This window comes from Lepidochelys kempii, chromosome 8 (assembly GCF_965140265.1).
Source record: "Lepidochelys kempii isolate rLepKem1 chromosome 8, rLepKem1.hap2, whole genome shotgun sequence".
NCBI lineage: Eukaryota > Metazoa > Chordata > Testudines > Cheloniidae > Lepidochelys > Lepidochelys kempii.
In genome coordinates this window covers 89,200,062-89,216,491 of record NC_133263.1, presented here as the reverse complement: position 1 = coordinate 89,216,491, position 16,430 = coordinate 89,200,062, and the positions used below count along the sequence as shown (strand labels likewise).

The 16,430-nt window shown below is 40.7% G+C and overlaps 1 protein-coding gene across 3 annotated transcripts in view; it reads left to right on the top strand.

Moving 5' to 3' along the window:
- PDE4B (phosphodiesterase 4B) overlaps positions 1 to 16,430 on the top strand; it is a 395,290-nt gene that overhangs the window by 292,860 nt on the left and 86,000 nt on the right. For all 3 annotated transcript variants that reach the window (XM_073357426.1, XM_073357424.1, XM_073357425.1), the window contains 3 exons: positions 12,003 to 12,197; positions 15,128 to 15,164; positions 15,318 to 15,388. In XM_073357426.1, coding sequence (XP_073213527.1) covers positions 12,003 to 12,197; positions 15,128 to 15,164; positions 15,318 to 15,388 — 303 coding nt within the window. The remainder of the gene's footprint in view (positions 1 to 12,002; positions 12,198 to 15,127; positions 15,165 to 15,317; positions 15,389 to 16,430) is intronic.

Genomic DNA, 16,430 nt, shown 5'->3' with positions numbered 1-16,430 from the left:
CCATTCTTCTTAGATGACAAATCTGAGGAACTGTCCCAGATTGAGGTGTCATTAGAGGAGGTTTTGGAACAAACTGATAAACTAGACAGTAATAAGTCATCAGGACCAGATGGTATTCACCAAAGAGTTCTGAAGGAATTTAAATTTGAAATTGTACAACTACTACAATAGGTCTGTAACCTATCATTTAAATCAGCTTCTGTACCAAATAACTGGAAAATAGCTACTGTGACACCAATTTTTAAAAAGGGCTCCAGAGGTGATCCCGGCAATTACAGGCTGGTAAGCCTGACTTCAGTACCGAGCAAACTGGTTGAAACTATAGTAAAGAACAAAATTGTCAGACACATAGATGAACATAATTTGTTGGGGAAGAGTCAACATGGTTTTTGTAAAGGGAAATCCATGCCTCACCAATCTACTAAAATTCTTTGAGGGGGTCAACAAGCGCGTCTCTAAAGGGGAACCAGTGGATATAGTGTACTTAGATTTTCAGAAAGCCTTTGACAAGGTCCCTCACCAAAGGCTCTTAAACAAGGTAAGCTGTCATGGGATAAGAGGGAAGGTCCTCTCATGGATTGGTAGCTGGTTAAAAGATAGGACACAAAGGGTAGGAATAAATGATCAGTTTTCAAGGGTCTGTACTGGGACGAGTCCTATTCACCATATTCATAAATGATCTGGAAAAAGGGGTAAACAGTGAGGTGGCAAAATTTGCAGATGATACAAAACTACTCAAGATAGCTAAGTCCAAGGCAGACTGCGAAGAGCTACAAAAGGATCTCTCAAAACTGGGCGACTGCACAACAAAGTGGCAGATGCATTTACCAACACTGAATTTCAAAGTAATGCATATTGGAAAACATAATCCCAACTATAAGTATAAAATGATGGGGTCTAAATTAGCTGTTACCACGAAGGAAAGATCTTGGAGTCATTATGGATAGTTCTCTGAAAACATGTGCAGCAACAGTCAAAAAAGCAAACAATGTTATGAATCATTAATAATGTTGGGAACCATTAGGAGAGGGATAGATAATAAGACAGAAAATATCATATTGCCTCTATATAAATCCATGGTGCACTCAAATCTTGATTACCACGTGCAGATGTAGTCGCCCCATCTCAAAAATGATAGATTGGAATTGGAAAAAGTTCAGAAAAGGGCAACAAAAATTATTAGGGGTATGGAACAGCAGCCGTATGAGGAGAGATTAATAAGACTGGGACCTTTCAGCTTGGAAAAGAGACGACTAAGGGGGAATATGATAGAGGTCTATAAAATCATGACTGGTGTGGAGAAAGTAAATAAGGAAGTGTTATTTACTCCTTCTCATAACACAAGAACTAGGGGTCACCAAATGAAATTAATAGGCAGCAGGTTTAAAAGAAACAAAAGGAAGTATTTCTTCACACAATGCACAGTCATCCTGTGGAACTCTTTCCCAGAGGATGTTGTGAAGGCCAAGACTATAACAGGGTTCAGAAAAGAACTAGATAAATTCATGGAAGATAGGTCTCATCAATGGCTATTAGCCAGGATGCGCAGGGATAGTGTTCCTAACCTCTGTTTGCCAGAATCTGGGAATGGGAGACAGGGAATGGCTCACTTCATGATTACCTGTTCTGTTCATTCTCTCTGGGGCACCTGGCATTGGCCACTGTCGGAAGACAGAATACTAGGCTAGATGGACCTTTGGTCTGACCCAGTATGGCCGTTCTTATGGAGTGTTGCATCTCTGCAGGGATCATATGAAAGAGACTGTGGAGTCATTCTGCAGCCACTCTGAGTCAATTACTTCTGCCCAGTGGTCTTTGCTGCCTCAAGGTGACCTTGAGGGAGGACAGGAGGATCTACTGAGCCCTGGATCCTCTGACCCCCTCCCACCTAATAGAGCAGACCCTTCTCATTCCAAACCCTGTGCAATAGGAAACACACCAGTCCTTCTCCCCAGGAAATCTCTTTGGCTATGAAGGTACTAATTGGATTTGCCCCCTAAATTAGTCAGTGCAATCACTTTGAATTCAGTGGGGTTTCACCATGTAAAAGAGCAGGGAGGGCGGGATGCCTAGCTCAGTGGTTTGAGCCTTGGCCTGCTAAACCCAGGGTTCTGAGTTCAATCCTTGAGGGGGCCATTTAGTGATCTGGGGCAAAAATTGGGGATTGGTCCTGCTTTGAGCAGGGGGTTGGACTAGATGACCTCCTGAGGTCCCTTCCAACCCTGATATTCTATGAAGAGCAGAATGTGGGAAAATTGTGGGTTTGTTTTTTATTAAGTCTGTGTGTTTTCCAGCATGGTGCGTAGGACTTAGTTGTATTTTACATTCAAGTGGAATTTCTCTTGGCATTTCATTTTGTTATTCCTCTGTTTATTAATTTGTTGCAGTAATAGTTTTTGCATCCATGACTGAAACAAGTGCCTCAATCAGCAGGTGTCTAAGCAAGTTACTGTTAACTTGTGCCATCTACTGGCTGTCTCTGTTCTTGCACTATCAGAGGCTCGTTCACCAGCACATCTACCAATGTGATATGTGCCAGCAATGCCCCTCTGCTATGTACATTGGCCAAACTGGACAGTCTCTACGCAAAAGAATAAATGGACACAAATCAGACGTCAAGAATTATAACATTCAAAAACCAGTCGGAGAACACTTCAATCTCTCTGGTCACTTGATTACAGACCTAAATGTGGCAATACTAGAACAAAAAACTTCAAAAACAGACTCCAGCGAGAAACTGCTGAATTGAAATTAATTTGCAAACTGGACACCATTAAATTAGGCTTGAATAAAGACTGGGAGTGGATGGGTCATTACACAAGGTAAAACTATTTCCCCATGCTTATTTTTCCCCCTACTGTTACACCTTCTTGTCTTTTTCCCCCTACTGTTGGACACAGGCCATCCTGATTATTACTACAAATGGTGTTTTTTCTTCTGCTGATAATAGCTCACCTTAACTGATCATTCTCGTTATAGTGGGTATGGCAACACCCATTTTTTCATGTTCTCTGTGTATCTATCTATCTATCTATCTATCTTCTTACTGTATTTTCCACTGCACGCATCCAATGAAGTGGGTTTCAGCCCACAAAAGCTTATGCTCAAATACATTTGTTAGTCTCTAAGGTGCCACAAGTACTCCTTGTTCTTTTTCTGTTCTTACTGTTTATTATGGTTTTATTAGGGCGTGAAATGCAGAAGGACTGAGGGAGAATGCAGTTCCCCTTGTTAAAATAAATTATGTTACTAAATACAAACATAAGGCAAAAGGCTTACCTAGTTCTATTATTATTATTACTTTGTTATTATTATTATGTATTATTACAAAATATTCTCATTTATATTAGAGAAATATCTTGAATAATATAATAATAAAGTAATAATAATAACAATACCTAGCTTTTTATATAGCTTTTTCATCCATAGAAGAATACAAGATCCCTTTTAATTCTGTGTTCCCTGCATACCTAACATTCCCCGTGACTCCTGGGAGTTTTCTTAATAAGACAGAGTAAATATGATGAAGGGCTTGAATGTACCTAATGGTACAGCCGCATTGCCCCAGAGGGAGCGCAAGCAGACATACTGTCTTCTCCCAGGACTCTGTGGCATTGCAGAAGTAATGCACACACTGCTTTTGGGGTTTCCACTTACTACTCCAGTGTTGCCAGCCAGCTCCTTGGGTTGGTGCAGGGCCGTCCTTACCCAGATGCAAAGTATGCAGCTGCGTAAGGCACCAGGAAATTTGGGGCTTCACGTTTCCTGGTGCCCTGCACAGCTGCGTACTGCTCCAGCCCCAGCCCCAGCCCCACCCCACCCCACCTCTTCCCGCCCCTGGCCCCTTCCCCGCCCGAGTCCCACCTCTTCCCACCATGCTCCGCCCCAGCCCCGCCCCCACTCCCCTGAGGAGTGCAGCAGGGCCAGGCCTGTACTCACCGGCGGTGGGAAGTGAAGTGGCCCGGCCCCAGCCGCGCCGCCGTTGAGTGCTGGGGGTGGTCCCCCCATCCCCCAAGCCAGAGCCCCCCCACCCTCCCTGCGGAGGCCTGCCCCCTTCCCCCTCCCCCCCGTGGGTGGGCTGCGTAGGGCCCCAGAATAGCTAAGGATGACCCTGGGTTGGTGTATAGGGGAGCTGTGCCATTGCCTCCTCTATGTTTCATCTTACTCTTTTTGTGGGGTTCATGCCCTCCCACGACAGTAGGCACAGAGCAGTCCCCGTGCTCCCTCAGATACAGAGGCTGCAATTCTGCCTGGTTCTTATGCAGGTGTGGGGTGAGAAGGGGTTTCTCCCTCCCCACTGTGGATCCATGTAGTGGCCAGGATTTGGCCCTGATGGAACAGCAGTTCACAGGATGTGGTAAAATTCTTCTCTTTTTCTGGTTTCTAGTCTGAATATGTCCTTAGTTTCGTTTTCATGTCAGTCTTACTCTTTGCTGACTAGCGGTGTCCATGGAGTTTCCCTTTTGATCTGTTGTTTTGTTTCTGTTGTTGTTCATTGATCTTTGGAATGAACTCAACCCAACTAATGTCTGGTTGATGATTCATGCCTGTTCCTGAACTGCATTTATTTTAAAAATAAAAAGGCCTCAGGGATTATGTAAAAGGCCATTTGTCTCAATAAGTCTTTCTACAGTAGGAATCTACTCTAACCTTTTTAATAAGCCAGCAATTCAGTCTTTGCTTTTCTATTATTTTCTTGCACATAGACTTCATAGTTTACACAAGTCAATCGTTAACAAATGCCTATTTTACCATAGATTATAAAGCCAGAAGGGTCCCGGTGATCATCTAAAGTGACCACCTGTGTAAAACCAAAAGCCATAGGACTTTTCTCAATTAATTCCTGTTTGAACAAGAGCAGATATTTTAGAAAAAATCCAATCTTGATTTAAAAATTTCCAGTGATGGAGAATGCACCATAATTCTTGGTAAATTGTTCCAGTGTTTAGTTACCCCCACTGTTAAAAATGTGCAGCTTATTTCTAATGTGACTTTGGCTAGCTTCAACTTCCAGCTACTAGATCTTGTTATATCTTTGTCTGCTAGATTGAAGAGCCCTCTGTGATCAAATTTTACAATTAGGGTATGTATGTCTTTTAGCTAGATGTCTGTAAATACCATTGTTATTTAGCTGAGCTTTTTCTGTTGATTTTCTGTGCACAAATAAGGATATGTACTGAGTCATTCATAAAAGAAAATACTGATGTCTATTCAGCTATATATCATTTTGTAGATGTACTTAAGTCATTCTTAAGAGCCATAATATAGCATAGTGATTATAGGAATCTCCTTCATTGCATACTGTATAAACCAGTGCTCTGAATTTGGGTTTCATAGGAATCATAGAATAACAGGGTTGGAAGGGACCTCAGGAGGTCATCTAGTCCAACCCCCTGCTCAAAGCAGGACCAACCCCAACTAAATCATCCCAGCCAGGGCTTTGTCAAACCTGACCTTAAAAAATTCTAAGGAAGGAGATTCCACCACCTCCCTAGGTAATGCATTCCAGTGCTTCACCACCCTCCTAGTGAAAAAGATTTTCCTAATATCCAACCTAAACCACCCCCACTGCAACTTGAGACCATTACTCCTTGTTCTGTCATCTGCTACCACTGACAACAGTCTAGATCCATCCTCTTTGGTCTAGATCCATCCTAGATCCACCCCCTTTCAGGTAGTTGAAAGCAGCTATCAAATCCCCCCTCATTCTTCTCTTCCACGGACTAAACAATCCCAGTTCCCTCAACCTCTCCTCATAAGTCATGTGTTCCAGTCCCCTAATCATTTTTGTTGCCCTCCGCTGGACTCTTTCCAATTCTTCCACATCCTTCTTGTAGTGTGGGGCCCAAAACTGGACACAGTACTCCAGATGAGGCCTCACCAATGTCGAATAGAGGGGAACGACCACGTCCCTTGATCTGCTGGCAATGCCCCTACATATACATCCCGAAATGCCATTGGCCTTCTTGGCAACAAGGGCACACTGTTGACTCATATCCAGCTTCTTGTCCACTGTAACCCCTAGGTTCTTTTCTGCAGAACTGCTGCCGAGCCATTCGGTCCCTAGTCTGTAGCGGTTCATGGGATTCTTCCGTCCTAAGAGCAGGACTCTGCACTTGTCCTTGTTGAACCTCATCAGATTTATTTTGGCCCAATCCTCCAATTTGTCTAGGTCCCTCTGTATCCTATCCCTACCCTCCAGCGTATCGATCTCTCCTCCCAGTTTAGTGTCATCTGCAAACTTGCTGAGGGTGCAATCCACACCATCCTCCAGATCATTTTTGAAGATATTGAACAAAACCGGCCCCAGGACCGACCCTTGGGGCACTCCACTTGATACCAGCTGCCAACTAGACATGGAGCCATTGATCACTACCCGTTGAGCCTGACAATCTAGCCAACTTTCTATCCACCTTATAGTCCATTCATCAAGCCCATACTTCTTTAACTTGCTGGCAAGAATACTGTGGGAGACTATGTCAAAAGCTTTGCTAAAGTCAAGGAACAACACATCCACCGCTTTCCCCTCATCCACAGAGCCAGTTATCTCGTCATAGAAGGCAATTAGATTAGTCAGGCATGACTTGCCCTTGGTGAATCCATGCTGACTGTTCCTGATCACTATCCTCTCCTCTAAGTGCTTCAGAATTGATTCCTCGAGGACCTGCTCCATGATTTTTCCAGGGACTGAGGTGAGGCTAACTGGCCTGTAGTTCCCAGGATCCTTCTCCTTCCCTTTTTTAAAGATGGGCACTACCATTAGCCTTTTTCCAGTCGTCCAGGACTTCCCCCGTTCGCCATGAGTTTTCAAAGATAATGGCCAATGGCTCTGCAATCACATCCGCCAACTTCTTTAGCACTCTCGGCTGCAGCGCATCCGGCCCCATGGACTTGTGCTCGTCCAGCTTTTCTAAATAGTCCCTAACCACCTCTTTCTCCACAGAGGGCTGGTCACCTCCTCCCCATGCTGTGCTGCCCAGTGCAGTAGTCTGGGAGCTGACCTTGTTCGTGAAGACAGAGGCAAAAAAAGCATTGAGTACATTAGCTTTTTCCACATCCTCTGTCACTAGGTTGCCTCCCTCATTCAGTAAGGGGCCCACACTTTCCTTGACTTTCTTCTTGTTGCTAACATACCTGAAGAAACCCTTCTTGTTACTCTTAACATCTCTTGCTAGCTGCAATTCCAAGTGTGATTTGGCCTTCCTGATTTCATTCTGCATGCCCGAGCATATTTTTATACTCTTCCCTGGTCATTTGTCCAACCTTCTACTTCTTGTAAGCTTCTTTTTTGTGTTTAAGATCAGCAAGGATTTCACTGTTAAGTCAAGCTGGTTGCCTGCCATATTTACTATTCTTTCTACACATCGGGATGGTTTGTCCCTGTAACCTCAATAAGGATTCTTTAAAATACAGTCAACTCTCCTGGACTCCTTTCCCCCTCATGTTATTCTCCCAGGGGATCCTGCCCATCAGTTCCCTGAGGGAGTCAAAGTCTGCTTTTTTGAAGTCCAGGGTCCGTATTCTGCTGCTCTCCTTTCTTCCCTGTGTCAGGATCCTGAACTTGACCATCTCATGGTCACTGCCTCCCAGGTTCCCATCCACTTTTGCTTCCCCTACTAATTCTTCCCGGTTTGTGAACAGCAGGTCAAGAAGAGCTCTGCCCCTAGTTGGTTCCTCCACACTTGCACCAGAAAATTGTCCCCTACACTTTCCAAAAACTTCCTGGATTGTCTGTGCACCGCTGTATTGCTCTCCTAGCAGATATCAGGGTGATTGAAGTCTCCCATGAGAACCAGGGCCTGCGATCTAGTAACTTCCGTGAGTTGCCGGAAGAAAGCCTCGTCCACCTCATCCCCCTGGTCCTGTGGTCTATAGCAGACTCCCACCACGACATCACCCTTGTTGCTCACACTTCTAAATTTAGTCCAGAGACTCTCAGGTTTTTCTGCAGTTTTCATACTTGAGCTCTGAGTAGGAACCTTAACCACGTCACATATCTTAATATTGTTCTTTGCTTTTATCATTTTCATGGGGTTTTGTAATGCCTTAAGGAGTCATTTACTTGCCAGAATAAATCTTGAGCTAAATAACTTGATGTGTATCCAGCTTCGAGGAACTGAAAGGCCAGAAGAAGATCTGGTCTTGTATTTTTCCAGCCCAATATGTGGTTTTTAGAAGCATTAAAACTGTGAAAAATCTGAACCCAAGTACAAATGTACATAATGGTACATTTATGTTTCACTGCCCAGTTCTCCGTGCACAATGTGTTGCTACTAGTACTTTATCAGTTGTTCTTTTATGAATAAATACATGGTATTTGGTATATTAAATAAACAGTTCTTCAAAAATGTTTCTGGCACAAATTGCCACATTAGAGTAGGCAGCATATACTTCTGATGCTTTGGCTGTTACTGCTGTTTCAAGACGAGTTGCTGTAGTCACACCCTATTCTGTTAGATAACAGCTTGAGGGTAACGTTTTGACTCATTGCTTGTCAAGAAAAAGAATTCTGATTTTAATCTATGAGAGGCTGAAGTGTTTGTGCAAAAAGTAACACTAAGTATATGCTTGGTGCCTGGTGTTTGGAAGGGGACAATAGTATGTGTCACCACAGTAACCCTCTATGCCTTTGCTCAGCTGTTCGAATGATATGAATATCATAACGATTAGAAAAAGGCCCAAGCCACAAAGTTCAGATCTAAAGCAGACTTCCAGATCCGAATCTGGCTTGCCCAAAAGCTTGAGGATGCTTGTATCTATAGTTTTTGTTCAGCCCATAATGGAAATAGGGCAGGAGCAAGTTTGAGGGGAGGGTGTTGAGATCCAGAATGTTTTGGTTGATCCTGATCATCCTGTCTGTAATAACAGTTCATTTCTGTACTGTAAGATTCTCATTCTCTCTCTGCAAGACCTGTCAAGTAACCTGGCTTGCACTGGGATTTCTTTGCATATCCATCTGCTTAAAAAAAAAAAATTCCCTACAGTTCATAAGGGTGATACTTCCAAATGCATAACTTAGCTCACAAAGAGAGAAAATATTAAAACCATAGTCACTGATTTTCTTCAAAAAGCCTTTTTTTTTTAACCCTCAGGTCCTTTAGGCATCTGTAGCGTTGCTGTCTTTCTTGCATACTTCACCAACCTTCCTGTGTCATATCTCAGCAATGCCTCTCCTCATTTGCTGGAAGTTAAGGTTGCTTTCAGGCATAATTCAAACCCTCCAGACAAAGGAAATAACATGTTTAATAAAACCTTAAAGTAAGAAGGGAAGAGAAAAGTCTCCTGTGTTCCTTGCCACCTAATGCACTCACAGCCTATAAGGGTTACACGTCCAACTTCAACAGACATGAAAAGAAATACACACCCTAAACTTCATCCAACTCACACACTAATGTACAACCGTAACAGTGACCTCATGTCCTGTTGTATAACAGATTGGCACATCTGATCAGCCTTCCTGTGTAGTAGCTCAGCAATGCCTCGCTTACTATTTATTTATTTTTACAGATGTCAAGAGCATGTTGTGCATTTTACAAGACAAATAGATAAATGAGCTCCCCACCCAAAAGAACTTACAATCCATCATTAGACAGGACAAGTGTAGGTAGCAGCCAGCTGGAAGGGAAGGAGGAGGAAGACCGGGATTACAGTAAGGAAATCCTCCAGGTACTCAGTTTAGGCAAGTCCACATCATGGTGGTTAAAATAAACGTTTGGATTTTTTAAAACTATTATTATTATTATTGTTTACTCACTTCCTGAATGAGGAGAGGGTAGTGGCTTAGTGGACCAGATTGGCCTACAATTATTCTGTCTACAATATTGTAGTTTACAATTGGAGATTTCACTTTTTTAGTTTAAATTGAACACCAGTTATAAAACACTGATCAAACGTCTCAAGAATCAGTTTTATGAAATAAATACTGAAGAACCAGAAAGAGGCAAGGTTCTTTTTATGGAATCCATACCCCTTTTTCATGAACTATGGGATCAGTTACATGCACTCATTATTACTTCCGATCCATGATTCCTGTTTCAGTTGTGCATAGCAGTGATGTTGTGAGCACTTGAGTTTTCTGTGGTTACATGCCATATGGGAATACAAACAAGAAATTAGATGGCTCCACAAAGGTGTTAGACACAAACTTCAAAATAAATATGTGTATTTCATTGCTAATGGAACAACTGATGTCTACTCAAATTTCTCAGTCACACTTTAAGTAAACCTTTAGAAAAGAATGATCTAGGAAGTTGCAGGACACTAACGTAGCCAAAACAAACACTGCAAAAAGATAAAAGTATAGACCCAAACCTGACACCCACATGAATAAACAGTAAAGTTACTCTATCTCAAATCATAGTCACAGCAGGGCCGGCTCAAGGCACCAGTGTTCCAAGCAGGTGCTTGGGGCGGCAGTCAGAAAGGGGCGGCAGCGGTGGCATATCGGCAGCAGCTTCTCTGTTCCTCCATCCGTGGTGGCAATTCGGTGGCAACAGGTTTTTTCACTGCTTGGGGCTGCAAAAACGGTAGAGCCGGCCCTGAGTCACAGCCATTGATTTCAATGGAACTATTTGCATTTAAGGGGAACACAATTTAGCCCTGTATAATAACAAACAGGCTTTGACATAAACTGAAAAAGCAAGAAAATACAGACTGAATTTATCGTTAATTCATTTTGGTTTTGCTTAGATATTGCAGCACATATGGTATTTACATCAGTCAGACTGGTTCCAAAAACCCAACCAAAACTGGCCAGCCTGCTTATTTTGGAAGTTTATGAGGGGTGTCTCCTGCTAAAATGTCCAAAGTGACTTCAATCACATGCTTCAACAACCAAGTTATAAACCCGTAAGAAAGTGGGTGTGCATGGAAATGGTGACAGAAGATTTTAAATAAAAAACAAACTCCATTTTGCTCAACCTAGCAGTTTGAAAGTGGATGAGCTAAAGAAGTATTTCTCACAATGGTTAAGCTGTGAAATGTATTTGAAAGTACAGGCCACAATCTTCAAACTTGGTTGCCTGAAATTAGGCTCCTAAATAAGTGACCTGACTTCCAGAATTGTTGAGGATGCATAACTTTGACTGCTGTCAGTGGTTGGCTGCAGTGCGGATTACAGTTGTTGAGCTGAGCTGCATGCATTCTAAAGAGAATTAATACACTGCGTATGGATAGCATAGTTCTTCAAGTCCTTCACCATCTTTGTACCTTCAAATGAGTATGGTGAGATTGGTATTCAGCTACTTCAGGCTTTCCTGGTACATATTCCCTAACAGTAAGCTTTGTACCATTCTGAAGTCAACTATTTTATGTGCATCTGTGTTAAGCCTTGAAAACTGTCTGTTAGCTCATATCTCATACTAGACACGGCTATAAAAGCTGGGCCTGGACTAGCTTGTTCAGTAATGCTGTTCGAAGATGTCAACTGGATTGTGTGCATTTCATCTACATTATTGCATGTTAACACTGTGAGGATCGTCACTGGGGCTCAGCTAATTGAGATTAGTAAAAGGGAGTTGACCTGTATCACAAGTGTAACCCTGAAGAGAGGGTCGAGGAAAACCACGGAGCCTGGAGGAGTAATCTGTATGTGTGCTGAGTGGATTACAAGTATGTTGAGCTCAGCAAAATTCAGACTGGAGGAAGAGAAAATATGTACAGTGCGAGAAGGAGCTGTAAGGTAAATATGTTAACTTAGACCAAATCCTGCCCTATATCAGCAAAAGTGTATTTGTGAGTGAAATTGGAGGGCTGGAGCAAAGCAACCATTCAGAGAGTTCAGGAGCCATTCTGCTGATGCCCTCTTCCTTTCTTTAATACATCTGTGCAGGAGAGGGCAGGCCTTGCCACAGGTTGAAACCCCCCAAAATAAATGTAAAACTCTGCCTCCTATATTTGAAGCTCTTCACCATACCAGGATAATTTAAAAAGTTTTATGCTATGCTCTGAAAATACAACCATATCAGCAAATGTGCATGAAACCATATGTGTTTTGTTCATAGCTTTGATGTAGAAAATGGCCCGTCATCAGGTCGCAGCCCATTGGACCCCCAGGCCAGTTCTTCTTCAGGACTTGTATTGCATACCACTTTTCCAGGCCACAGCCAGCGCCGGGAGTCATTTCTTTACAGATCAGACAGTGACTATGACTTATCACCAAAGACTATGTCCAGGAACTCATCTCTTCCAAGTGAACAGTGAGTATGAATCTAATTTATATCATTCATCATAATAATGAGACCAAGCACTTTACCAACATCTCTGTAATCCTCTTAATACCCCAAAGAGGTAATTATGTATTTTATAGAGGGAGAACCTGAGGCAAAGTGGTTTTTATTAAACAACACAGGCCAAATCAGGAGTTCATGACCCCCAGCTATGTGCTCACAAGACTCAATGTTTTAGCCTATTAAATAAATGTTTCCCAGCTAGTAGAAAAGCATTGCAAATCAATGTTCTGAAATAGCGTTGTTGTTTACTTGTTACTTGTATGAAAATTAGTTCTTTTTTTAATAGATGAGGTTTATTGTTATTTTCAGCCAAATTACCTAAATCACTTACCTTATATTTCAAATATATTCGTATGTTTTTATATGATATTTTGTTTTTTTGTAATGTATGGTTAATATAATACAGTGAAGACCATGTTAGCAAACATGTATAGATGGATGGATAGACAGGATTGGTACAAAATATGTCATGTAGATTAAATAGGTTTACTTGATTTGCAGTGCTTTAGTTTAAAGTGCACATTTTAACATTTTTCTGTTGCCTTTTCTTGGTGGCTTGGTAGAAGACCACATGTCACTGGAGAAACTGGCCTCATTAGACACACCTTTCCATGCTTTAAATGAAGGCAGGTAACCAAACCTATGTGCCAGTAATTATATTCCAGGAACTGAATGCCTCTTAATGGGCAAAGGCCTCAATATTCATAATGTTATATGAAGGGAAAAAATTGAGATAATTTTTCAAATGAATTTAATTCTGGGGAAAGGTGCCAGAAATTGAAGATTCTTTCTATAGCTCAGATCGAGCATGAGACTGCTGCAGTCCCGGTTTCCCCATGCAGCTCTGTTCACGTTCCCATGACCAGCAGGAACTGTCTCAAGGCAGCTCAGCTACTGGAGGGTAGTTCATTCTTCATGTCTAATCAGTTTTTAGTCTCGCTACAGAGACTACCAAGGCTATGCCAACTAGTGCCAACCGTGAGGGCAGGTTTTATGATAGAACTCCTGTTTGAGACCGTGAACTCATTTCATGGGTCAGTTAAGTAGCCACCCAATGGTGGTTATTGAAGACGAGATTGTATCTGCTGACCTTGCACACAGTGTCTATATCCAATTACCAGTTGGCATTAATTTATAAAATAGGTGGTGGTTTCATAAGAAATAGTCTCATAATTAGAAACTGGGGGCAGTAAATAGGTAAAGTATAATGGATTATAGTGTATTCTTGTTTTTCATGAGTGTGAAGGATCTCTCAGACTTCTGTAGCATTTTAATGGAAACTTATAGGATTTGTATAAGTATTTCTAAAGGACCTTGTAGAGTACCATAGTAATTACTAGTGGAGGGGATATATAAACCTTAGACACAAAAGTTTCAAAATTAATTAAAGGTATTGGGGCTTTATTTCATTTCTAAATATTAACTTATTGCCTATTTTAGAGCAGAAATTAAGCCCTGTACAGTCCTGAAAAATTGGTATTAATGCACACACAGGAAATTATGTATAAATGCCATGACCTCAGAAAATAAGAACATTGGATATATGTGGTGTTATCAGGAACATGTATAAATTCAAAATTTCAGGCATGAGCTCTTAATGTGAGAGCAAATAAATTTACAAATTAAGAACAGCACTTATTCTCCATTAAGTTCAAAAGCTCTCTTTTTTTCTCTAAAAACAAAGTTAAAAAGATTATTATATATTATATGAATTATAAATATTTTATAGTGTAGTAGAAATCTAAAAGTTAGAAAGATGGTCCAGCTATCATGAGAAATACCTACCAAAAAATCTCTAGCTATAGTTAGCATTTAGCAAATATTTATATAAGAGACTGTAACATCTCTAAATTATGTAAATAATATATTATAAGCTAATAATATGTTTTACATTTGACAAAAAATATAATTATCTGCTGAAGCAAAAGGATTTGTTGTAATGGCTAAGGTCAATCAATGCAAATCTGCATACTAAAGTATGTGTACTATAAAAAGCTTGGTATGATATGTACTCAACTGGATAAAATGCTCAGTACATATTTAGTTGATTATAAATACAAATACATAATATTTACCAAACCCCCCCACCAAAGATAGTAATGCATTTTGCACAGTACATATTCTCTAATCTTCCATGATGAAAATCTACAGACAAGAAACAATGTTTAAATAACATTAAAGGCTGTGACACAAATCAACAAAAGCCAGGAAATTCAAAGATGACCTTTACTCAGACCGTTATGCTTTTTTTTCCATCACAGTATGAGTGAGCCACCTTAACCTTGAATTTCCTGGCATTTATTGCCTTGTGTTACCAAAACTGAGCAGTTTTTCCAGCTTCATTTGTTTTTTGTCTGTGAACATGCACAGTGACTAGGGGACATTTCCATTAGGAGCAAGCTTTTATGTAATTTAAAGAAACAGTACGTGTAGTAAAGATTTATTTTTGAATAGTGGGGCTATTTGAGAAAACATTGCATTGTAAAATACTCTTTTTCCCATTTGAAATTAAACTGTGTTTGATATAAATATTTATATTTGCTCATAAATGTTAAGGAGCCAGTTTTTAGTTCCAGCCTTGAGTTTTGCTTACACAAATCAGGCAGTTGAATATCCAGCTTCCCAATTTGAATATGCATATATTGTGTTTGTGTGCACTGAATGGGTGCCCACCCACTTTAGTAGATGCATCCATTTGCTAGCAAGCAAAAGTTGCAGCACAAAATAAAAGGCTAGCATAATGCTTGGTTTGGCTGTCTGTATATTAATGATTACATTCTGTGCAGAATTTTTACATCATACAATTTGATGAGTATGTGTATGTACAGTACTAAAATACTGATAATTATTCTCTGACATACAATGATTCACACTTTTTTTTTTTTCATTTATTTTAGACATGGAGATGACCTGATTGTTACACCTTTTGCGCAGGTAAATTTCAAATAGTCTCTTTGTTTAGACTATAATATCATAGATAAATTGAATGGAATAGAAAGTTGTCCTTCAGCATCTATGCTCCTGTATTAATACATATATTGAAAACGTGCATGTTTGTAAAATATTATATGTTTTTGTTTACTTTAGGTCCTGGCAAGTTTACGAAGTGTGAGAAATAACTTTACGTTATTGACAAATTTGCATGGAACATCAAACAAGTAAGCTTTCTGCTTTTAATTAAATTCATTGTTAAGTTAAGTTAAATTCTTGGACCAGATTTTCAATCTGAATTCAATCCAGCTTCCCTTTGTTCAGGCAAAGGTTTCCACCTGCTAAGAACTGTCTGTAGTTTTGGCCATGGGATGAACTTAAAGAAAAATAGTCATATTTAGATCATAACCTCTTTGGTTCGGGACTGTCTATTACTCTTTGTTTGCCTGATGCAGGGAGACCCAAATTCTTGGTTGGTCCCCAGGCATTACTGTAATAAACATAATTACTACTACTAATATGTCTAACTACTAATATTTCTGCTTGTTATTCAGTGCATATGCTGGAAAACTGGCCCATTGTGAGAGTATCTAATGCAGAGGCATGAGTACGTTTTAACATTTAGAAAATTACCCGTTAGCTCATTTGTATGGTACTTCAAACCTTAGCAACTAGATGGCGAACTTCACTGTAATTCATGTCAAATAAAGTTGTACAAATATAAATCTCAGGATGAGAAAATTACTGGCAGTACATTTGGGGGTATATTTTATTATGGCATTTACATTTCTTAGTATTGATTGTATGTGAATATTGGTATTTGAAAACCAGAAAATTTGATTATATTTAATGGTGAATGAAATGCAGAGTTCTCCTATCTGGTGCAGATAAGTCTCTAAAGTTGGAATGCAAATAGAAAGCTTATCAGCACCTTTGGAAGTCTTGTTCCTCTTCTTTGTTTCCCATCCTTGGCCATTCCTTCTCCATCTGTTCTTGCCCATCAGTTGGCTCCTTCCCTTTTATTTTCATTTCTTCCCCTTTCCCCAACCTGCCTGCTGCCATCACTGCCTCTCTTCATCTGAAAACAATGCACTGGCTCTCAGGTGACTGAGCCGAATGGAGCAGCTGGAGCTGATGGCCCTTTTGTGTGTGTGAAGGCAGAGAACAGCCTTGGAACAAAGCAGCCCAGGAGCCACTGCTGCTTTAAGAGGGAGAAGAAGGGATTCAGGAGCGGAGCAGCCCAAACAATATTAACTGTCCGTTCCAGTA